At 32.5% G+C, this 26,831-nt stretch overlaps 1 protein-coding gene across 2 annotated transcripts in view; it reads left to right on the top strand.

The window, feature by feature from the left end:
* LOC115882208 (limbic system-associated membrane protein-like) overlaps positions 1–26,831 on the top strand; it is a 247,558-nt gene that overhangs the window by 128,591 nt on the left and 92,136 nt on the right. For both annotated transcript variants that reach the window (XM_030900112.1, XM_030900111.1), the window contains exons 3-4: positions 12,821–12,946; positions 24,606–24,806. In XM_030900112.1, coding sequence (XP_030755972.1) covers positions 12,821–12,946; positions 24,606–24,806 — 327 coding nt within the window. The remainder of the gene's footprint in view (positions 1–12,820; positions 12,947–24,605; positions 24,807–26,831) is intronic.

Here is a 26,831-nt window from a genome sequence, read left to right as displayed (position 1 = left end):
GAAGACGAAATAAATTTTCTTTGAGACGAGTTTTATGAAAATTTGGTCGAGCATCACGTTAAACATTTCATTAAAGCGAAATTTATTACTCAAAATTGATCAAGCTGCATCTAGAAATATTCCAATTTACGTTTTAATTTGAAAGAGATTTAGGCATATTGTCAACCAAAAAACCTTCCTCTTACTTAAAATGGCCCTACACGCAACGTTATCGAGAGATTTGAACTGTACAGTCCTTCGATTCAGTTCAAATCTTAACTTGCAATGGCGGCTTCGATGCGCGGATTATCATCGAAAAGATCAGATCTGCGATCTTTTAATATGCTAAATATTTTTAACTGCACAGACCAGAGTTTTGGCGGGAACTTTACTAGGCTATATACTGACAAAACTGTCTTTTAAAAATCTGACTCTTTGAAAAAATCAATTTGCTCTTAAGATCTGAGCTGTGCGATCATGCATATCAAATTGTTGCGTTTTAAGCTGTATTCCGGTTCTTGTAGTTTGTTTGTCAGTCATGTACATACATGGCCAAAATTATTTCATATAACGATATTTTTATTTTATTTTGGACTTAATATGATTCTTCTTATATTTTTGGACATATTGGCTTACTACAAGACTAACTAATGTAAAATTAAAAATCTAAGTGCAACTAGGCTGTTATTATAATTTTATTTCATAATGAGTGAAAATCAATAAAAACAAATTTCATTTTAGACAGAAAATATTGAACACAATTTTAATTATTTCTCACAACTAATAGTCTGTATTGCCTCCTCGAGCCTCAATGCAAGCTGTGAGACGACGTGGCATGCTCTCAATTATGTTGTCCAGAAGATGTTGAGGAATGGCTTCCCATCTTTCGCGCGCAGCAATTTTCAATTAATTTAAGGTACGGGGGGGGATCATTCCTTTTGGCAATATGGCGTTTAAGCATGCCCCAAGCATGCTCACGTTCATATCTGGAGACATCGGTGGCCACTAGTTTTCTTATACCCTCTTCCTCACAAAATTTGCGAACCGCTAAAGTGCGATGGGGAGGAGCATTATCGTCCATGTAAACAAACTCATTCCCCACTGCCCCTCGAAATGGACGCACAATAGGCTCTAAAACGTCTCTAAGATATGAGGCACCTGTCATTGTGCCATCAATAAAAACAAGAGGAGTTTGAGCTCCGTGCATTATACTTGCCCATACCATAATGCTTCCCCCTTAAAACGAGACACGGGGTTGAGCTGCATTCAAGCGTGCTCGTCTTCCAGATGCTCTCCAGACCAAAGTTTGTCGCGAGTCTGACACTAGGCCTATTCTTGTTTCATCACTAAAAATGACGAAATTCCAATTAGGTCCATTTGCTCTCATCTCCTCAGCCCATCGTAGTCGCGTAATTTAGTGCTGTAAGTTAAACTAAAACGGAACATCGGAACACGTAGAGGCCTCCTTAAATGTTATCCTCTGTCATGGAGTCTTCTTGCCATGGTCATTCTTGAAACATTTAATAGCAGTACTAGAAAGCAGGGGATTGCGTCGTGCAATTAGGGATATTTGACGGTCTTGCACAGCAGTAGTAACTCTTTTTCTACCTCTTCCAGGCCGGTCTGTGACCTCGTTTGTCTCCCTGAATTTTTTTAATATTCGCGAAACATCGCTCCTACAAAACTCCTACAATTTCAGCTATTGCAACTTGCCGGTAGCCCTGTTGAGACAGTGTTACTATTCTGAGTATATTAAACTGTGAAATAATGTCTCTAGGCATTTTAAGGCCAAAACAATGGTCAAATTTCTTCTGAAACCCAAGAGACCACAAATCGAAATGTGCAAGAATTTGTAATAATATTGGGTCTTGTTTGCCATATCCATTTTAATAAAAAAATGTTTATTACAGATTATCAAAGCTATGTATAAAAAAAGATTCTTTAAATTACTTCCCGTATATTTTTAAACGATACATGCAATAATTTTGGCCATGTGTGTGTATTTGGCGGGTTATCATGTATTAAGTCAAATCTATTGATTCAATTAATAATTGTAACGCTTCATTCAGAATCTCGAAATTAGTGGAATAAATTAGTGGTCTCAATTAGTATCAGTCTATTCCTCTAATATAAATGTAAGCATTCAGAACGTCCAAATTAGTGGTTGTAATTTTCAGTTAGTAGAAAAAGTTAACAAGACATGTCACTCTTGGCTCCAAGAGCAGCTCCACCGGACGCTGTTCGGTAAGAGCTGAACTTCGCCCCTGTTTTACTTTTGAAATATCGTAAAAAATTATATTTTTATTATTATTATTATAATTTCTGATTTCTGCCGTAGAGTGCGCTGCGGTCGGAATTTGTTGAAATCACCTGAAATGCACCAAGCCTATACTAAACATTTTAGTGGTATAAATCAGAAAATAAAACCCATAAAATTTTGACAAATATCTACCTCTTTTTCAAATGAAATATTGTTTAGCATATTGTAGCAGGGGCCAGGGGATTTGGGTTTTGAAGTTTTTGTTCCTTTGATGTTGTTATGAAGCTAACGAATTTTATTAAACTCAAATCAAACGTGAATAATCAGTTTAATTTCTGTTGAAACAAAGCGAAAACCCTAATTAACAAATAAAACAAATTACTGATTGTTAAAATTATATACGTTTAAAAGGGTATAGCGATACGACCACTGTGAAAAAACTTCTAGCCCAAAATGTAATGGTCCAGTGCGGATGAACGAACGTACCATAATTAAATATTTGGAATTTCGATAATTCGCCACAATAATGGGAAACAATTACGCGTGTTCGGCCCTGCACAATGGCGGCACTAGTTAGTCTGGCAAATGCTATTTTTATGCGGCGCATTGTTATTGTTTAGGGCTCGAACAAAAGCTTCCGTCGGCTGCACCATTTTGTAGAAAAAATCATTATTATTATTAGTAGCAAAAAACTTACCTATTGTGCTTATACCTACCTATACAACGTTATTTAATTAAAATGAGCTTCATTAACAGTAAGGAAAAAGAGCACAAATACTAGTATCCAGAAATTTTTGAATAATACTTTAATTTTTGTATATTTTTTTGTTGTTATTTATGTTTCTTTTTGTTTTCAGCCTCTTTTGAAAAATGATTCACCATCTGAGTCAAGTCATCTGATTTCACCATCAAGAATGAAAAATTCGTTTACTTGAAGTGATGATTCCTGCGTTATATAATTTTCTACGGAAATGTTTTCCAGGCCATTGATAATCCTTGATTCGCTTTTGTTATTTCAAAGGCCACTATGAAGTCGTTTTATTATCGCACGTCACTTTTGGAATCTATTAACGATTTTTATTTACCATTCTACGCATCACACGGAAAATGCGAATAAGATAATTAGAATTGGATTGAGCTTGTTGTATGTTCGTAACACTTTACCTAGCGATGCGAAATCGGCCGATAGTTGTTGAAAAAAATAAAAAAATATCGAACGGAAAGCCGCTGCTGTTTGAAATGAGCCCTAGGGCGCGTACGAATTTCCGAACACGTGTTACCAAAAACAGGAAAAAAAATAATCGGAAAAACGGAAAAACCTACTGTGCCAGTGCTCTTTATTAATGCAAATATTTTTAAAGCCGAAAGGTCGATTTTTAATTCCATTCGCACTATAAAACGATTTTCTGGTTGGTGTGTTTTCAAGTTTTAATCCGTCCAATGACATCATTGCATTGTCCATTGCGTTATGTAGCTGAATCACTTTAAATTTTTTCAATAAAAAAATAGAGAGACACAAAGTTAACAGTAATAAATATTTTTTTTTACAAAATTACTTTATAAAAATTGTAGAGAATAACAAATGTGTTCAAAACATTTTTTGTCGAGTCCCAAATAACAAAAAAAATAAAATCCATATCAAATAATATTTGATATGGGGCAGGACTGTGCCTTTGTCATCTACTTGTCAAATAAAAAGTGCGTCATACTCTATTTTTTTATTATTTTATCAAATTTGAACTACAGTTATAGGGCTATGTGAGAATTACATTTATTACTTAATCTACCCTAAATTTTTTGGTTTAAATTAACTAACTCGAAGGGTGCCTCACTGTTGGGATTACATCTACATTTTCTTGGCAGTCGTTGGCATCAGTCTTACGGCAGTCGACTATAATTATATGGCAGGCATCGGCAGTCTTCTTCGCAGTCTTTGGCAGTAGAATGATATTTTGGCAGTACATATACATTTTTTACCCAACTGAGACGCCCCTTGGAATAATTATTGCAAGTACAGAAAAAAAATAATTCGCGATATACAGGGTGAGTCTTAAATCAGTGCAAATATTTTTAGAGGTAGTATATTTTGACCCCAGAAACACGATTGTAAGGTTTTTTTCCGCCAGAATTTCTTTTGAAAATTTGGACTTTTTTGAAAAAAAGTTATTTTCAGTTTTTTATTTAAAAAGCATAAAATCCTTGATAATATGGCAACATAGGTGGTAGGTTAAATTTATAAGAAAAAAAAATCCAGTGGTTTGGTTTGCTAATATTTAAGCAAAAATCATTTTTATGGAAATTTTTGAAGTAAAATAACTCGGTTATTTTGGACTTATTTGAAAAACGGAAAAGAGAAAATAAGTTTCTTTTATCGAGATCTACCAGCCCTGAAAATATTTGCACTTATTTAAGACTCACCCTGTATAAATTTGTCTAAAAAATGTCCTGTCGTAGTTAAAAAACCCGGAACAAGACTGCAAGTGATGAAATGCTATCGTGAATGGTACATTATCATTATAGTAAATACCGTATGATCGAAAAAATCGCCGTCAAAGATCGGCATTTACTAAAAATTGACATAAAACTTGACAAAAATTAACACTAATTATAGGAAGGTTAAAAAAGGACAGAAAATTATTTAGACAAAAAATTATTTTTTCTTGAAAAAAACTACACTATTTAAAATAATTTTTACTCAATATAAAAATAAATTACAACCTTCTTAAAGCCAATTAGCAGTAAGCGCCATTAAAAAATAAAGAAGAGAATATAGGCAAGTATGGCATCGGGGCTTGACCTCAAAAAAATTATTATCGATTGTCATTCCCCATTTGACGCATTTTTTCTCTCGACTGTATGGTATATAAATATTTAATTAAAAAAAATTGTGTTGAACAATAAATAGGGCATGGCATTAGACCCTTCAACAAGATGATAATTCTGATGACCGATATATAATCAGTTATTTATTAAAAAGACTCAGTACTCAAAATTCATGAAAATAAAATATAAAATTCCTTTTTTTTTCTCTATAACAACTCTGGCAACGTTGGAGCATGTGTGACATCAAGCGGTGGACGCAGCTTGCAAATAATACGTTTCAATGTTTTTTTTTCGAATCAGCACAGCTTGTTATTATCGTCCGACAAATTCCAGTTATTTTCATCCAAAGTGGGTGTCATTTTGTTATAAATATTTACGAGAATGGACTAATTAAGTTAGCTAATTTGTGAAATATAAATTTCGTAGATATTTATCAGCAGTTATATAAGCTTAGGTTTAAAAATTTCATTAATTATTTATTATTTTATAATAATAGTAGATATCTATGACTGATGCTTTAATTATTAAATTATATTATAAATTTCATATTATGATAATTAAATAAATAATGCTTTTTATAAAACACATATAAATATAATATAAAAATTTTCAAACCAAACCAAACCAAACCAAACTTATATGGAATCACTCTTTATTTCTGACTAAATTTCTTGCAAGGAAACAAATGGTATACAATTTTAAAATAAGGCTTTCTGTTATAAATAAACATGATAATAAAGAATAAACGACTGCTGCGATTTATTTTCTTTTGAATTTTGTGTTCAGTAATAAAATCACAATTGTACGGCAATTTTTGAATGCCTTATGTTGGATTAACAGAGGTACAGAGGGGAAGAGTTATTGCTCTCATTGAAGAAGGAATGCTCCAAAGAGAGGTAACAGAGATGTAGGCGTTACTCATGGTGTTGTATCGAAAACATATGGAAGGTACTTGGAATTACGAACACCCAAGTACAGGCCCAGACAAAGTCGTCACAACTGAACAACATGACCGCCTTGTGTGCCAAATTTCTAGGAGAAATCCCAATGTTTCTCGTCCAGAGCTACAAAGACAACTTCTGGCAGCTACAGGTGTGAATGTTTCAGTTGAAACCATAAGAAAAAGGCTTCGTGCTCGAGGGTTTTAGAGCAGGAGAGAGTTACGGATCCCACAGTTTTCTCGGCAACATAAAATTGACCGGCTAAATTGATGCCTTCAATAACAAAACTGGACAACTGAGAATTGGCAAAATGTTCTTCTTTCGGATGAGACCAAAATTGGCCTAAGATCAGATGACCATCGAATTCGGGTTCTCAAAGCTCCAGGACGACGAGCGATACTCCAGGCTGTCAAATCTGTACCAAGATATAAAGGAGTAACTGTAATGTTCTGGGGAGGTATTATTACCACTTCAACAAACTTTAACGTGTCGGAGGTATGTTGATTTAGTGCTAGAACCAATCGTTAGTCTTTGGAGAGCTGCAATTGGGGAGAATTTTAACTTCACGCACGATAGTCCACCTCCCCATACCAGCAGAGTGACTAGAGAATGTATTGAAACGGAAGGTGTCATAGTTTTGGACTGGCCTGCATGTTCACCAGATCTAAACCCTATCGAACACTTATGAGACCAGCTCAAAAAAGGGTTAGAACTCGTCGAAACAATCCAGGAAATCTCGCACAGCTTATTGATGCAGCATTAGCAGAATGGAAAAACATACCCCAAGACAACGTTTGATAATTTAATAAGAAGCATGCCAGCCCGGATAGAAGCTTGTCTAAGGGCTAGAGGTAGCGACAAGGATTATTAAAATTATCAATTTCCTTTTTGTTTCTGCTTTTTGGCCATTAAAAATTTAAATCTTAATTTTGTTTCAGAAACTAAAAAAAATACCATTGTGTTTATTTTGGGATGGACTTATTCATTTTTTTTATTGCTACCTATATGGATTAATTTTCATTAAAAGTCATTGGTAAGGACTGAGTTTTATTCATAAACACACAATTTTCATACGTCTCGAAAATTTTGAAAAATAATAGATGATTCCATATAAGTTTGGTTGTGAAATATTAAATATATAAGAAAAATGAAATTATCGGGCAATACCTACAGTAAGGTAAGCCATGAAAACATGACCAATATTTGACTACTCGTAGACACAGTGTTTGTACCATCCGGCTTCATCAATACAGGAGGAATCAGCAACGATGAACTAGTGATCCTGAAAAAAGACTTATATCCTGAAAAAAAATCTTAGCAAAGGTTATTGAGAATAAAATATATGTATATATATTAAAAAATCGATTTAAATTTAAGGTACAGAAGCAAAATCAAAAACAACACATAGCTTTCTTGTCAAAAGTAGCTTTTTAAGCCTTACAACATTTTTCAATGTTATCCAACGTTTTCTTTCAAACTACAAACTTATTTCCTCTGTTTTATGTCGTTTTAGTTTTCCTTTGCTGTTGATGTTTCCAATCAATTTTGCTTTAATAAACTTTACAAAGTATGGAAAATAACAAGAGAGCCTTGCAAAACTATGTCTTCTTTAATTAAAACTTGGAATAAATCAGCCTCGACGTTGCCTTGTGATATCAAAAACTTATAAAACTTTGTTTAATGTAAGACGTAATAAACATGAAAGTAAACACATAAATATTCAACAGATTACTGTTACTTTTATTTAGTTTTAAAAAACCACGACATATTTTTACTCTTTAATATAAGATTCCTGCTTTCACTTCAAAATGGTGTCCATTTGAGGATATATAAAGAACATATTAAATGTTCAGAGCGTCGAGCGTCGCGTCGCATTTGCGTCGCGTCCGCCCCTTTAAACTCGAACCCCGACGCTCAGCGGACGCTAGCGCAACGCCAAACGCGGCGCTCTCTGCCTGAACGGTCTAATTTAAGTTAAGTGAATTAATTTCATTTCGACACGCGGACGCGACGCAAACGCGACGCGACGCTCAACGCTCTCAGCCTGAATGCACCTTTACTGGTAATATTTTACCACGTTTTCAATGCATTTTAACAGGTAAATCGATTAACTGGTAATGCATTCTCTAGTCCATTACATTGAGAAAAAAAAACAAAGAAAACCCTAAAAATGCACTTCAATTTCGAATCACCTCCGTGTACCAAACCGAACGAAATTCTTCCTTATTTATTTCAACTTCCAACTTTTCTTCTCTCGCAAAAGTAACGGTATAGATTTTAAGATATTCAGGGATCGTAGACGGCATGGCGGTGCAACCTAGAGAGAGCTGAGTTTGCGGCCAAAGCGAAATAAAACCCTGAGCACGGGAACCGCCATAGCCATCGAAACGGTCGAACGGCCATAAAGGAGCAATGGAAATAATCGTGAATAGTTCAACATTAAAAGTTAAATTTGAATAAGTACGAAGAAGCCGGGATAGAACGTCGAAAAGAGTACTTCTTTTTATAACTTTCGATTTGAGAAATTTGACCTAACGTTAGAGGAATGAAAGAGTTTCTTTCAATGTCTGGTTTTTGATTTTACCAATTTACTCTATTATGATTTGTTATATTATTATTCTTTTTGTCGTAGATTAGACAAATGAAAGCCGTTGTAATTAAGGCTACTTAATCATTTCTTAATTATTTCTGGACAAAAAAAAGTAAAAATACTAGAGGGGTTCAAGAAGACATCCATGTCTTTAGTTGTGGAGGAAACAAATCATCAGGAGCTATATTATATAGAGAATAATATACAGGGTGATCCGATCTGTATTCCGGAAACTTCGGCAGCATATTCTGCACATAAAAATAAGTAAAAATGTTCGTATAAATTTATGTCCTAAAATGCTTCGTTAGTGGAATATATTAATTAAGTAAGGAATTTAAAAATCATTTTATCATCTATGTTTTTTATTCATTTAAATAGCTTTATTTTTATTGAAGACAGTAACTATCGAGGTAATTATTTACAGCAATTTTAGCATTGAAAGTATGCCTTTGGTTTTGGGCCTTCATAAAATAGTGTTTATTGCTTTTGTAATGCCACTGTCATTGAAAGTCATTTATTATTGATTATTGACGTTTACTCTACCAGGGATAGTTATAAGTTCTAGAGTATCGGCTAGTGCTACTTTAATTGATCATGGTAGGGATCAACTTTTGAACTTAAAACCATCTCTGCTACAGTAACTGCCCAACAGACAATAATGATATGATTTTTCAAAGGCAGACATTAGATAAATCATAGACAGTAATTTATAGGTTGGTTGGCAAGGACTAAAAGCAAAGGTGTGGTTTTAATGTAAAAAAGACGAAAAAATGTTAGTATCTTCTTCAAAAGCGAATATCTCCAAAAACATTAAGTCTATTGAGATTAACCAAAAAACACATCATAGGGCAACGACAGATCTAGATGATAAAATTATTTTTAAATTATTTGCTTTGTTAATATCCTTTACAGGGTGTTTGGTTTGGTTTGGTTTGGTTTAGGTTATTTAACATTATTTGACACAAAATTATAACCTATAATCTGGCAAGAGTTTGACAACTCTCAAAAATCTCAAGTCGAGTTGATATGTATCGGCGCCGGCGTCTGGTTGTCGTTTATCGTTCCGTCAAACCAATAATATTGAAATATGATCTGTCATTTTTGAAATAAACTAATAAAACTCTGGTTAAAAACAACAAGAGATGACGCATCAGGGATTTATATACCGGGTGCGTCTCAAAAGTGACTTACCCCTATAACTTTTTTATTTTTTCAGATAAAAGAACGAAATTTGGCATGTTAGTATATGACATAAATTAGGATTGATTGACGTATTCAATTGTTTTTGGTCACTTTCTGTTTCACCGGAAATGACTAAAACTTTTGATTTTTAAATGGCACCCTCGGTATTTTTTTACTTTATTCGATAGGAAATGACACTCTGAATAGAATGACATATCATATGTCAACTTTTGACATTTTCGCATATGGTTTAATTGTAATTGTAACACGCGGTTCATAACGACAATTTGACTCGAAATACCAAGTGTGTGGTATCAATATATTCATAAAAAAATGTTTTTTCCAAATATGCTAATGAGTCACCCTTGTTCGACACTCTGAATCGAATGACATATCATATGTCAACTTTTGACATATTCGCTCAAAAATAAATTGTATTTTAAATTCCAATCTGGAGTGCCATGGCTGTGTTAAAAACACTAATTTTTAGTCAAGGAGCCTTGGAAAAATAGATTTGATCGTCTAATGTTTTTAGTGCCTTGTCCTGGCCGGTTAAAAGATGCTCAAATCGTATTTTTAATCATATATCAATTTTTTCAAATGGAACGAGGGTGGCTCATTAGCATATTTGGAAAAGGCATTTTTTTACGAATAATTTGATAGCACACACTTGGTATTTCGAGTCAAATTGTCGTTATGAACCGAGTGTGCCATTTAAAAATCAAAAGTTGCAGTAATTTCCGGTGAAACCGGAAGTGACCGAAAACAATTGAATATGCCAATCAATCCCAATTTATGTCATATACTAACATACCAAATCTCGTTGTTTTATCTAAAAAAATAAAAAAAGTTATAGGGGTGAGCCACTTTTGAGACGCACCCTGTATAAACCCATCCATACTTAAAAAATATTAGAAACTTTTTTTGGTAAAATAAATTGATTGGTATGTCATCTGCTTTTTTTCTGTCATGTCGAAATCTTACCTGAGAAAAAAAACACAGTATAATAATAATTTTTATTAAGTTGAGAACACAATCCTCACCATACATTTCTCATGAATCCGCTTTATTTGATTTCCCGCCCATCTCGTTCAAACTCAGCACCGCCGCGTTGCCGCTGCCTTCAAATACAATTCAAAGTAACCGGCGGAATAAGGTATATTGGAAAGCTGGCGACTGTTTAAGGAAATGTTCCCGGAACGAATTTCAATATCTGCCGATGTTCCTGCAGCCAATATCGCGAGCGCGTTATTTTGATTTCCTTGCCGCGGTTATTCAAGCGAGAACGCTTCGCCATCCAACCTTGCGAGCGGATATTTCCGTTTCCGCCCAGAGTAAGCCGACGACGACGTCCTAGTTCCTAGTTCTAGTTGTCTTGGGCCATTGTTTCGGGGAGCGACGTAGTTATCGGGGAAAGCCGCTAGTTTAATCTACTTATGCTGTGGAATTTATGTCGGAAGTCTTTGGTATTGGAGGTGGTCTCGAATATACAGGGTGTTTCTAAAGAAAATGTCCGAAATTTTATAAACTTTATTTTTAGGGTTCCGTACCCAAAGGGTAAAAATAGGGACCCTATTACTAAGACTTCGCTGTCCGTCCGTCGGTCCGTCTATCACAAAGGTCTATCTTATGAACCGTTATAGCTAGACAGTTGAAATGTTTACAAATAATGTATCTATGTTGCCGCTATAAGAACAAATACTAAAAACAGAATTAAATAAATGTTTATAAATAAAAAAGTACTTTCACTAAACATTATCTTTTAAGTAAGAATTTTACATATAATCTTTCATGTTCTCGGTGGCCGCGTGGTTAAAGCGTTAGGGACTTTACGCTGCTATGAAGGCAGGTTCAAATCCTAGTCAAGGCGACTTTTTTTAATCGTTTTTTTAAATTTTTACATATTTTTACATATTTATTTTTACTTTTTACATATTTATTATTGATTAAAACAATTTTTAGTAATGTGTTTCTTCATTTTTTTTTAAATTACTTAGACGCGCATTCAAAATTTCAGCTAAATCGGAAAAAAAGTTTATGATAATATAGTGTCTAATGTTGTATAGATAATGAATGGTACGGAACCCTTCGTGCGCGAGTCCGACTCGCACTTGACCAATTTTCTTAGTCTGCGCACCTCCAATTTTTTTTCCTGTACATGTAGTAGACTGGAACACCTAGATCTGGAACTACTGGTTTTCGCCGTATTTTAGATAATCTTGATTAAGATTATTTTCGTGATATAGAGTTAAATGTACGCTAATTTTAATAAATTTTGGCATAAAACTTATAAAATCTTAAATATACAGTGTGGCCCAAACTGTATTCCGGAAACTTCGGCAGCATATTCTTCAGATAAAAATAAGTAAAACAGTTCCTAATATATATCCCAAAATGCTTAGTTTCGGAGATACAGAGTGTTCTACACTCTGTCTCTTTCACTTTTATTTCGATTTTTTCCAAATAATTTCTGAAGTAACAACAATAATCGTCAATATTTGAACGAAAATTGGTGTCTGGGAGTTTTTTGACAGGAGAAATTTTATTTTGATGTCAATATGACTCCTACTTGTAGAGGGAGCCACCTACACATAATTTTTAACTGTTTAGAAGAGTAATAAATTTTTGTCCGTACCTGTATAAAACTACTGAGTAAAAGTATACATTAACGACGTTTTTTACGTAAAAAGGTCTCTTGGTAAAAATCGGCACGAGTAATGGTACCCGAGATATTTGGAATCGAAATTATTAATACTTGTCATCATTGACATAAATTAAAAATGTTGACGAAATAGTTATTAGTGTGAAATCATAAGTTTGAAATGTTTTTGTGCCAAAAGTTCAATAGAAACTGTTTTATCATTTTCTCGATAAAAATTTATAATTAATTTAAAAAAATAAAAATTCTTAAATTTATCATTCAGTCAAATAACTACCTACTCAACATGTTTATTTTTTTGTCAATAATGACATGAATATCTATGATTCTTTTCGCTTTTTTTGTATGTTTGAAGTACTTTTATAATATTCATGTTTTTGTTACAGATTCATGGGAAGTAACAAAGATAAAGACAGATCCAGCCACGCTACCCACATTCATTTCGTCTAGTCAAGTTTTTAAAGTTAAGGACCAGGATACAATAGTACTGCCTTGTGAGGTAGCAAACCCAGGTAAATCTAATCCATTATCTATAGACATTCATAGTAGCGATGGGAACTATCGAATGAATTAGACTATCGAATGGTTAATGAATGAATGATTTCAACTATCGAATGGTTTTATTCGAATAAAATCATTCATTCATTTGTAAACTAAAGCATATGTGACAACCTCGCCGTGCGACTAAATGGTTATCGTTGAGCCACGACTATCGAATGCTTTTGATAAATGAAATTTAGTATTCGTTTGGATTTTGTATGCGTCAGTGCATTATTGGTTCTTCCAATTTTTTATAACTTCGCCGTATAAATACTGTGCTATTTTTGCGTTTATTAAAATAGTTAAAATACTAAAATAGTAGTATTTTTTTAATTTTATTTATTGACGATTGTGTGCATGTGCAGGTGGTCAAAATTTTTCCGATAATTTGTGTGGTTTTCCGTAGTCCGATCTTTCAATTATTTCATTTTATATGGTATATGGTCTATTTTTTAATGGGAAATTTTGAGAAGTAGCAATTTTTAAGAGATGAGATGAACTTACAATTAATTTTAAAAATACATATTTGTATTTTAGATGTTTTAATAATATGAATTAGTTGAACTTAATAATCATATTTAAGTAATGTGGTTGTATAATCATATTTAAGTAAATGGTTATCGAACTCAAACTATGGGGTGAGAAAATTAAAATGAAAGTTTTACACGTGCCAATTCAAAAAAAAGTTAACGATGTTTATATTTTGTTTATGCTAATTCTCTTACATGTAGTTTTTTGCGAAGAAAAAATATTTCATTTATTTTTAAAGTAAATGCCAGTAAAAGTAAATATAATTTTAAATAGTAATATAAAGCACCTAATATAAATAATTTTGATTTCTAATTTTTTTTATTTATATTTTCCTTCCATTACACTGCATGCTTAGAAAATTAATAAATGTTTATATTTCATGATTTTAAAATTTGTTGTTAATATAACAAATTAGTTCTGTAATTATTATTATTTAATAAACCAACGTTGCCAAAAAAATTAGAGACTATATTATTTTTAAATAAGATCTAATATAAATAATTTTGACATCTAATTTGTTGTTTATATTTTGCTACTACTTAAAAAAAATATTTATATTAAATGATTTTAAATTTTGTTGTTAATAGGTATAACAAATTATTACTGTTATTATTATTTATTAAACCAGTCTTTGCTTAAAAACATTAAAAATAATTTTCCTACATCCAAAATAACAAGTATTATTGCAGTGTAACAACAGAATATTAATAAAAAAATGCAGAATATATAGACATACTATCCCTAACTAACTAAAGCCAAACAATAATATTCTTTGCTAATATCAACTAATACAAAAATATGGCAACAGCGCCCTTCATAATGTATTTTCTGTGTAAATACTAGCACCTCAATAAAAAAAATAATGTGTCCTTATCTATATATGACTCCGCAAAAATCAAAGATGCCGGCTTCTTTCATAGCATTGCCACCGACCGCTTTCTCGGGAAAAAAACCTACGTCGCCGGGTGACAACTAAAATTCAGTTAATATTTTATTATAATCGATCCTGACGAATAAATGAATTTCATAAATGAATGAATTTTATAAATGAATGAATTTTATAAATGAATGAATTTTATAAATGAATGAATTTTATAAATGAATGAATTTTATAAATGAATGAATTTTATAAATGAATGGTTTTGCTGCCAATTACTAGAATACAATATTTCAAGGCAGATGACGGATCTATTCGATAATTTTTATTCGAATAGTTTTCAACGAATGTTTGCTTACTAACTATCGAATTATTCGAATGAATTGCAACTATCGAATGTTTCGATAGTATTCATTCGATAGTTCCCACTACTAATTCATAGTGATTAAAGCTTAATTAATAAAGATTAAAGATAGCGCCAATTAATTAAAATTATTGTGGAAATTAAGATATTTTGCCCACAAGTTTTGATTGGCGTTGTTAACACGTTGTGACGAAATATTTTTTATGGATCGAAACATTTTGGAAACAAGGTTATCATTTATTGTCCATTCGTTTTCGAAACACGAGTTTCTCTCTTTTTAGACACAAATATGATATCAAGCAGATGATTTGTGTCCGACTCCATGTCAATTATATAAAATATTGAATTAAAATTCCGCCATGTTGGCTAGTGATAGCATTTTTAACTAAAAATATATATGTTTTTATCGGCTGTTGAACTTTTAAACTCATAAGAACGCGTTCTACTTATATTGATTTATACATTTTTATTTTCAGAACCATGATATAGAAATAAAAATAAAAATCTATATTTCAAAGAAAAATATTTTGTAGCAACAAATAATGATACATAGAAGGGGCATTAAAAATATGAAACACATGTAATAAAGTCATATGAAATATATAGGTTTCGTATTTGTGGCATACCGTTTCCATTTTGTGTCAAGAAACAGACACTATTATTAGAAACACTACAATACTAGTGTACACACTACAATACTAGTGTTAGAATATACAACCGGTATTAAGTTACATAAAAAAAATACTTGCAATAAAGGTAAAATACATTTTGCCCTCTTCTAACAAAACAACATAAAACTACAACTTATATCCCTACATCTTCTAAACAAGCACCTTCAAAATACTTATCTTTCTTAAGGGTGTAAATAGCGTGTCACTTTAACCACACAATATACATAAATAGTTTTGTTCACTCTGTGGCAAAGCAGCGTGCAGGAAAACAGCCATAATAGATTTCTTAGAGGCACCTATCTCGGTGCAAAAGCTTAGCGCTAAAGCTACCCGCAAAGCTGAAACGATTTGCAGTTTGTAAAAGGTGGAACAAACTTGGAAAAGTTCATACGGAACTGCTAAATAGAGGAGAGAAATAAAAAGAAACTTTGGAGGTGGATGTGAGGAGAAGGAGTTGCATTCGGAAGTGGACTAGTTCAGTCAGAAAAATAGATAGTTTATTTGGATTTTCTCTAATGAAAGAGATCAGAAAATAGAAAATAAATTGATTCTTAGAAGAAATGTTTGCAAATGATGCGATATACTTGGTACATAACGTTTTTAAATATACCGGGTGCGTCTCGAAAGTGGCTCACCCCTATAATTTTTTATTTTTTCAAATAAAAAAATTAGATTTCGTATGTTAGTATATGACATAAATTTGAATTTATTGACTTTGTTTCGATCACTTCTTGTTTCACCGGAAATGAGGACAACTTTTGATTTTTAAATGGCACCCTCGGTATTATTTTACTTTATTCGATAGAAAATGACACTTTGAATAGAGTGACATATCATATGTCAACTTTTGACATTTTTGCTTAAAACAAAATTGAATTTTAATCTAGAGTGTTAAAAACACTAATTTTTATTCAAGGAGCATTGAAAAAATAGATTTGATCTTCTAATGTGTTTAGTGTCTTGTCCTGGCCGGTTAAAAGATCCCCAAACCGTATTTTTAACCATTATCTCAATTTTTTCAAATGGAACGAGGGTGGCTCATTAGCATATTTGAAAAAAGCATTTTTTTACGAATAATTTGGAGCCACAAACTTGGTATTTCGAGTCAAATTGTCGTTATGAATCGCATGTTGCAATTTCAACTAAAACATATTTGAAAACGTCAAAAGTTGACACATGATATGTCATTCTATTCCAAGTGTCATCTTCTATCGAATAAAGTAGAAATATACGGAGGTTGCCATTTAAAAATCAAAATTGTAATAATTACCGGTGAAACAGGAAGTGAGCAAAAACAATTCAATTCGTCAATCAATCCTAATTTTTGTCATAAATTAACATACCAAATTTCGTTTTTTTATATGAAAAAATAAAAAAGTTATAGGTTTGTGTGAAAATTTGGGATTTTTTTTAGTTTTTAGTTAAAAACCATAATTTTTTAATAATATGGCAACATAGGTAATATATTAAATTTGCAAGAAAGGAAACCCAGAAAAGATCCAGTGGTTATGAAAATGTAAGCAAAAAATATTTTTTTTGGAAAATTTATAAGTAAAATAATTCGGTTATTTTGGACTTTGTTTCAAAAACGATAAAGAGAAAATATGTTTATTTTATCTAACAGCCCTGAAAATATTTGCAATGATTTAATACTCACCCTGTATTTCCCGGGCTTAAATTTTAATTTATTTCGTAAAAATGACATAAACACAAAAGGAAGACAAACATTTTAGTCAGTTAGAGACAGAGACAGAGACAGGTTGAATTTCGCTGATGTGTCTTCACCCTGTAGTGTAACAACCCATGTTCGTCAACAAATTTGAAGAGGTAATATTTTGGCCAACTGTATAACAAGAAATTTAAGTGAAAGAAAGGAACCTACGTTGTGTTAAATATTTTTTTATTGTGATTATCTCGGATGCGGCCTCCACAGAAACAATATTTTGGGAAATTTGAGGAGAATAGGTTGTGTAAATAAAACGCTAAATTTGTAAATAGCCCTACTTACTTTATTAAATGAAATGAAAGGAGTGCCGTACTCTGCCTGGAATTCACATGTAAAAGAACACGAAAGAGAAAACCATGATCACTATTCCAGAGAATCTAACTATGCTGTCCTGAACTTTAATAAAAGAGAAATAATAATAATATAGAAACTGTCCTCATACCTAGGTTTATAGTATAATATACATTCAAAACATGCCACATTTATATCGTTCAAAACTGAAGAAAGTTAGTTTAACGGGTCCCCACCCGTAGGTACGAAGTCCCTGGTTGCGGAGATCGACGGTAAAGTTGAAGGTCTGGTGCAAATATCTTTAGATCATAAGTTATTCTATTTATTGTTTCTGGTTCCCTTTTGCGAGCTAAGATATTCGCCCATGCACGGACGAAAAATGTTAGTACACTCAACAAGGCCCTTATTCTCACAAACCACAATAATCGGCACTTGAACTTCAATACAGTATCGACGATCGTAATCGTAATCGAACAGTAAACGATTTTATTTAGATTACTTTTAAACTGAAATTATTTACAGCATAAATAGATTCCATTAATTGCATTCACATGTTATATTTATTTTATACACATTTTATATGTCTTTGTTAGATCAAATAAATAAAGAAAAGCTTGAGAACAGAATCACAACAGGAAAAATGAAATATATTCTTTAGTTAACAATAGTTAATTAATGAGAAAACAATTAGTTTACCTTTAATAACATTCTTTGCCACAAAACTTACGAACCAAAATAACATCAACGCGTCTCGAATGGTAGTCTAAAAGCTATTCTTTAACAACTATCATCTCTGGTCGTCGCCTGATTTCCCTCTCTCTAGTTTGTGAATAATATTTTAAAAATCAATAATTTTATTTATGTATACAGAGTGTCTTAAAAATGAATATTTTGGATTTAAAGAAATATGTCTATTTTTAAATAGGCGGTTCATCTCAACCCAAAATTAAGCGTATTTACTTATCTACACAAGATTTAAGATAAAGCTTTCAATTTTCATAAAATCACCAACATAAACGTCTAACCTGCCATCGCCTTCTAGAATCTTCAAGTTCTATTGACCATTCTATAATGCATTTTTCTTCATTACAGAATATAACCCTACCACTAAGTGACCTAATTCTCCACTATCATTTCTCCAGCTCTTCCAGCTACGTGCGACTGAAATCTAATATTAGTTAAGCTGTGAAATACGAGTTTTACTAATAGAAATCCTCGGGAGCTCGCTAGCTCAACGGACAAAGACAGATTAATCCCCCCCGGTTAAAAAATATTTCTTAATATTTCACGTTAGAAAGTTAACACAAAGAACAGAGGAACGTAGCTCCTGAACGACAATACCTCCTAAAATACTAAAGCTACAGAAACGACGTCCTAAAAAAACCTGACATAAGGTTTAGTTATAGTATAGTTATAACTTGTTTTACATCATAGACGTAGCAAAAATAAAAACTGTCAATTTGTAGGAAAGTACACGAGCTACAAATTAACCTCTATACTTAAACAGTCTTGAACTCTTCATTTTTACAAGATTTTTGGATTTTAAGGGCTCAAAGAAGGTGATCCTTACAGGCAAGTCAAACTAAAAAACGTAATATCTACGAAATAATGAGATCTACAGAAAAATTGAAAGAGAGCAAAAATATTGCAAAAGAAAAGACCTTCAATTTTACTCTATTGAATTTTTTACGTATCTTGCTTAGTTTTTGAAATATGTCAAAAAAATTAAAATTATTTAAAAAATTAAAAAATATTTTCATTATTTTCAACTTTTTTCCAAATTTAGGCATTCTAAACCGTTTGAACTTGCAGAGCACATTGTAGTACCTAACTATAGCCAATTGTACATGTATTACGTTTAGTTTCTATTTTTATGATTTTAGTCATAGATTTTGTTTTTAATTTTTTTCCGAAAAAATGAGGTGACCATTTTATTTTTAACATAACTCCGCGAGTTTTTGAGCTACAAACCTTTTTAATAAATAATTTAAAACGTCTTTTCAAGCACTTTAAAAACGGTTATATTGATATATATGTGTGATTTCGCCATTATTTTACGGTAAAAAGTTGCAATTTAGTTTTCGAAAGATAAAAAGTTACAGAGAGATAACTCGGCTATTATTACGCCTACGGTAATCAACAAAAAACGAATTGTTTAGTTATTCCAAAAGCTTCATTTTTGCTTTATATCAGTTTTGCGATAAAACGCAAGGTTTTCGAGTTATTTATAAAAATAGCAGAAAAATATGCAGTTTTTAGATGAAAAATCAACATTTTCAACCCTAAATAACTCGGAAAATATTAATTTTCTGAAAAAAATGTTATAGAACATTTTTTTGTTTAGAATTCATCCCTTTATTGATTATGGCAATTAAAATGGGTGATTTATTTTTTCACCCCCGAGGAGGGGTGGCACTCACCCCCAGGGTGAAAACACACATCGCTACTATGTAACTTTTGTTTCTTACATATATCTCTATTCACTGTTAAAATTTCAGGTCAATGCAGGTGTTCAGAATTCGGACCCTAAAACCCTCGCTTACTGGCTTATCAGTCTCTTAAATAAGTGGAATATTTTCAAAGGTGGTACGCTGTTCCTAGGTAAACCTCTATAATGTTTTTTTTTTGGCAAAATTTTTTTTGAGTTTAACTCAAGAAAGGTGGATACAATTGATCTATACGAGGTCCGGTGATTCATCTTCCTTCCACTCATTCTATATTTTACATTGAGATGAACCGCCTATTTAAAAATAAACATATTCTATAAATTAGAAACATAAATTTTTAAGACACTCTGTATACACAAATAAGATTATTGATTTTTAAAGTATTATTCACAAAACAAGAGAAAGGAGAGGAAAATCAGGCGACGACCAGATATAATAGTTATTAAGTACCAAACCAAACCGAGACGCAGTTATGTTATTTTTGCTTCGTAAGTTTTGCAACAAAGAATGTTATTAAAGGTAAAGTAAATGTTCTCTCATTATTTAACTAGTGTTAACTAAAGCCTATAGCTTATTAATTGTCTGTTGTAATATTCTGTTATTCTGCTAAAGATTTTACTTGTTTATTTCGTTTGTGAATTAAATCATATAACATATGTACGTATTTAATGGAATCGATTATGCTGTGAATAATTTATGTTTAAAAATAATCTAAATACGATCGTTTACTCTCCATTCGTGCTAATGTTTGTAGTTCAGTGTGAGAATAAGGGCCTTGTGACATATTAGCAGCAATAAATAGAATAACTTATAATCTAAAGATATTTTGCACCAGACCTTTTACTTTATCTTCGAGCTCTACAATCAGTGTCTTAGTATCTACAGGTGGGGGCCCGTTAAACTAACAAAAACCTCTTCCGTTTTGAATGTAATAAATGTGGCATGTTTTGAATGTATGATACTACAAACCTTGGTATGAGGACAGTTTCTGTATTATTATTATTTCTCTTTTATTAAAGTGCAGGACAGCATAGTTAGATTCTCTGGAATAGTGATCATCAGGGTTTTCTCTGCCGTGCTCTTTGACTTGTGAATTCATGTAGTAAAATGAGTAGGGCTATTTACAAATTTAGCGTTTTATTTACAAAAACTATTCTCCTCAAATTTCATAAAATATTGCTTCTGTCGGGCGCATCTGAGGTAATCACAAATAAAAAAAATTAACACAACCTAGGTTCCTTTATTTCATTTAAATTGTTTGTTATGGAAAAGTTGGAAAAATATATTACTTGGGTTTTTCTATCTTCATTTAGTATAGTAAAGTAGTAAAGTTGTCTAATAATATCATTCCTCTGAAACCAAAAACCAACCCAACTGTAAGCCTCAATATTTAAGGACGCATTGAACCAGATCTCTAACAAAAAGAGAAACGACAGTTACCCGTTTCAGCTCAGAAAGAAAATATATTTAATTAAGAACTTTTCTCTTTTTTATCCTGCTTTTTCTTGCTTGCTCTGAACGAACCGGGGCAGAAAAATATGACGATAATCAGGCTGATTAATTGGACATCGTAAATCTGCGAGGTTGTCGGATGTAGCGGACGAGTTATGATTATTCAATCTTTCTCTGTCCCGTCCCGTCGTTTTTTTTTAAATAAATCAAATTATTATCTTGTTAACTAATTGTAGATCCGGCGCTGCGATGCGCTTGGGAACACTGGGGCTTATTGAATTAGGCTGTGCCGAGTTAGAATTAGCCATTGCTGGCTAGAAAGTTAAATGAAAATATACACTCTTTCCTATTAGTAGATCTAGTTAATAGAATTAAAACGGGTTTAACCAACTATGTTTTGTTCCAGGATTCTATAGTTTAATTTTAGTTTATTTCTTTTACTTCACTAAATTTACAAATATTTATACGAAGTTCATTTATTACGCGGTTTTATTAATTCCGTGTTACAGATAGAAGATGTTTATATGTACTGTCTGTTCAGCGATCGATCAACGTGACGTCATCAATATTTGTCAAAAATGAGTTATAGGGTGTTCCTGAGATCAGTTCATATTGTTTAGAAAATTTTGAGTACGGTTTATTTTTGTTAGACCTTTATTCGTTTTGATTGTCTTTAAATTTATAATTTTATGCACATATATCAGATTTTTTCAGGTAAATCGTACCTACTTTAAAATTAAACTTATGAAAAAACTTGAGATTCTGTACAAAAAATACACTTTGATGCTCTAGAAGTTCAAGATGCTTAGAATAATTAAATATACTCGTACCTCTCAAACTGTTTAAGAAATGTCTTATTCTCAAAGCATCAGCATATATTTATACAATTATTAAATAAAATTAAAGCCAAACATGTGGAAATATTATTTATTATTTAAAATTCTTATTTATAAGTCAAATATGTAAACATCGTTTATTATAATAAAACAAGACCAACGTAATACGCCCAAAGTTTTGTAAATGGAGTAAATATAAATAGGTACTTAAATGATGGCAAAAATAAAAGACTTACATTATATTTTTAGGGCCACAAACAAAAAAAAGGAATTGTTTAATAAAAACACATATAACAAATTATAGTTTGAAAAACGTTTTGATAATATTATGATTGGCGCTATGACAACGACAATATTTTTTGAGAATTTGACAATAGTATGACAATGGCCGTTGGAAACTATGGAAACTACAAAAAAAGTCTGATTGAACGCTATCTGGCAACAACTAGTAGCAACTTTTTAACCTAAAAATTAATTGCACTACCACCTAGCGCCCTAGGCTGGAACTATTTTATTTGAAATTTCCATGGAAACGGTGGAACCGCTTTTGCTATTTCACTTTCCGGCTCCTGCATTGTACTTAATTCATATACGATATCCACGGGTAAAAGTGTTTTTACCAGTGTCTATTCTCACGGAAAATAAGTAATAAACTTTCGGCAACGCATTTTAGTAATAAAAAAAAATGAATTTCAAATTAACAAAAACAGCACAATCAAATTTTAATTTTGATATTGATCGATGTCTGTCTTCTTTCTGAATAAAAATGGTAGATGGACAAAGAGCCCTAGAGTGGGGATTCATGACAGTTCTGTTTGACGATTCATTTGACACATTTGAATTTGATTTGAAATTTTGTGGATTTGTCTTGGATTGAGTTTTTTTATGTTATTTATTATTTATTCTACTACTGATAGTTGTTTAAAGATAGTAAATCTAGAAGAAAATTGGGGCAGAACTTAAATTAACAGTGACACTAATGCGATTTATCGAAAAAGACTGTAAAATAGTTGTTTGTGTAGCGTGCGGTAGATCTCGGTCAAAAATCGAGGGAAATAATGGAATAACTTTTCGCTCTAGTAAGTGACTATTTAATATACATCCGTGTAGTAAACCGATCATTTATGAAATTTACCTAAAATTAACTAATTGTATATTTTTTCTCACATTTTTGCTTTTATTTAAAACTTGTCAAAGATTAGATGTCAAAGAATTTAGATACGTCAATTTGACTTACCTGCTTCAGTAGCGTATCGGATGTTTGTGTTATATAAAAAATTCAACCATAATTTCATGTTTTTTTTAATCTTCTCTAAAACGGTATGAAAATATGCAAAAGTATAAAGGGGATTAACCATTTTAGAACAAGACAAAAATTTTATGAAGAATGCATTTTTTTCAAAAGATCAATAATACAAAAGTGTTTCGTCTTGTAAAGACCATCCGGGACAAACTGAAAAAAAAGCAAATATTAAAAAAAATACCGAAGAAACGAAAAGAAACAAATTATCGCAAAATATCACTTGAAGTGTCGAAACTTGCGATCCCTTAAACTTAATTTTGCGTGAACTGAATCCAAAGAATTGCCGTTTTCATTTTTGCAAACCGTTTCTTTTTATATATTTTATTTTTTGCGTAGTCGAGTGAAAGTTGTTCTTTGGCATCGAATTGCGGCATTAGACGGACGTGCCAGATGTTATTTTCCGGACGTGAGATGAAAATTATACCAAAAAAACCGTAAAAACAGGGCTAAAACATATATTGCTTTATTTTTCTTTAAAGAAATATTGTCAAAAGCACGCTTAGATTATATTATATTAAACGAATCGTTCTGTTGGATTTTGTTGAAACATTGTTGTAATAAGTACATAACAATATTAACTAAAGTACTTGGGGGCAACGGCCCAGCTATGTCGAAACACCGGTTCCCATTAGAACACCGAAGTTAAGCGACGTAAGGCGATACTAGTGGATAGACGGGTGACCGGTTCGAAACTCTGTATCGTGCTGTTGTCCAAAAAAAGGCAAAAGTGTAAAATCTATTGACACACACTGCTCATTCACGCCGGTTCGAGGCCGGATGAGATCGGATATCTCGTGAGTAAGAGTCGATTTAGACACTTGCCAAGTCGGTAGGCCATTGACCATGATATGGCCGAGGACCGCGGTTCGTATTCCGCGTAAACAAAGTAGGCCCCGTCCAGATTAGCCCTGTCAGCAAAAAGGAGACGTTAACTGAAATCTTCACTTTAATTAAACATTACTAAAAGGATTATCTGGGCTTACTAACAGACAACTTTATCCCAATGTGTGTATCTCTTGTCGTTTCCGAGATCCCATTGGTGAGAATCGCATTTGAAAAACCCGGTATTAGTTCACAGTTCATCACACGCAGGTGTTCCAACGAACTAATCCAATATTCACCCTCTTTTCCAGGTCCCTACGTCTTGGTATGGAAACGGGGCATCGCTGTGCTCTCTGCGGGAAGCACCTTAGTCTCCCCTGACCCCCGCGTGGCTCTCAATCCCGACTACAGCCTGGAGATCAAAGAAGTGGGCCCCCAAGACGCTGGCGATTACGTTTGCCAGATAGGAACTCTGGAACCAAGGGAGATTACACATACGGTGGAGATATTGGGTGAGTAAAAAGTAGTCTGCCTTTTGTATGTGGTCAAAAAACGTAATCTCGCTTTTGTATTTACATTTTTAAGTAAATGTAGTGCCTTATATTTGTGATTTTTAAATTTTGAATATTACATTACTAAGGAAATATACGTACATTTTGTAATCGGATTCTGGAGACTGAAATGTATAAGGGATATGTAATTTGGATAAAAATAGAGTCAAATATAAAGAGGTTTCAAAATATAAAACTAAGTAGCTAGGTATATTTATATTCTCGGATATATTACTACTTATCAAGAATTGTTAAAGTTTGTCAACTTTAGACGCTTAAAATTTTCATTCAATATTTCCAATTCAATAAATTTTGTTCTAATTTGTTTGTTTATCGGTTTTGACGATTATTGAAGCAATTTGTAGATAAATTATTTGACTTTTTAGCCTCTTTTTAAAAAAGAGACAAACGATCTAGCTAGAAAAGGAACGAACACTCCACTAACTGGATCAGAACAGTTATGCTTTCCAATTGGGAATTCTCCAATGGTCTAAGATATTCGAAGAAATTTTTCAGGACTTACGACAGTAAAAATATCAAAGATTTTCCTTGATTTAAGTAAGAACAATCTTGGGATTGTCACGGGTTTTTTAACAGGACACTGTCTCCTCATCGAACACCTCAGTAGATTGAAGCTAAGAAACAACGGCGAATGCAGATTCTGTAAGGAAAATGGGGAAACAACAGAACACCTCATCACTGTGTGCGCCGAGACGATAACCATTCGTGCCATAAACTTTGGTACGACTGATATCGGAGATGGAAAACTAGCCTCTGTGAAGCCGTATCAGATACTGGCTTTTGTCAAAGCCCTGAGACTGTATGATGAGATATAACTCGAGAAAGAAAAATACACAATAGATCTGTAAGGTCGAAAATTATACGAGGCAAAACAAAATCTTCTTATTCTAGCGAAAGTTTGAAACACCATGTAGAATGGTTTAATAAAGTAAAAAATTTAAGAACCATTTTATTATCAAGGTACATTTTTTCTAGATAGTTTTATTGGTTCACTTCAATACCTTTCTTTTTATTGGAGATATACGCTCTTGAAGAAGACTTGTAGATCTAGATGTAGATTGTTTGGGAAGGGAGAACCATTTCTTGAGTTATAACTGATCATACAGAGGTTAGTTCTCCATCTCCGATATCAGTCGTACCAAAGGTTATGGTACGCATGGTTGTCTCGACACACTCATTGATGAGATATTCTGGTGTTTTCCTATTTTCCCCACAGAATCTGAATTTGCCATTGTTTCTTAGCTTCAATCTACTGAAGCGTTCATTGGGGAGACAGCGTCCTGTTAAAAACCCCGTAACAATCCAAAGATTGTTTTACTACTACTGGCTACTTAAATCAAGGAAAATCTTTGATTTTTAGGGTTCCGTACCCACAGGGTAAAAACGGGAACCCTATTACTAAGACTTCGCTGTCCGTCGGTGCGTCCCGTCCGTCCGTCTGTCACAAAGGTCTATCTTATGAACCGTTATAGCTAGACAGTTGAATTTTTTACAGATAATGTATCTATGTTGCCGTTATAAGAACAAATACTAAAAACAGAATTAATAAGTGTTTATAAATAAAAAAGTACTTTCACTAAACATTATCTTTTAAGTAAGAATTTTATATAGAACCTTTCAAGTCCTCGGTGGCCGCCTGGTTAAAGCGTTAGAACTTTACGCTGCTATGACGTCGGAGCCGTATTACGGCAGGTTCGAATCCTAGTCAAGGCGATTTTTTTAATCGTTTTTTTAAATTTTTTCATATTTTTACATAATTTATTTTTATTTTTTACATATTTATTATTGATTAATACAATTTTTAGTAATGTGTTTCTTCATTTTTTTTTAAATTACTTATACGCGCAAAATTTAGCTAAATCGGAAAAAAAGTTTGTAATAATATAGTGTCTAATGTTGTATAGATAATGAACGGTACGGAACCCTTCGTGCGCGAGTCCGACTCGCACTTGACCAATTTTTCTC

This window comes from Sitophilus oryzae, unplaced genomic scaffold (genome assembly GCF_002938485.1).
Source record: "Sitophilus oryzae breed Bouriz unplaced genomic scaffold, Soryzae_2.0 scaffold_177_pilon_pilon, whole genome shotgun sequence".
NCBI classification, from domain to species: domain Eukaryota; kingdom Metazoa; phylum Arthropoda; class Insecta; order Coleoptera; family Curculionidae; genus Sitophilus; species Sitophilus oryzae.
Note: the sequence above shows the minus strand (reverse complement) of the source record. Positions and strands in the feature narration are given on the sequence as shown.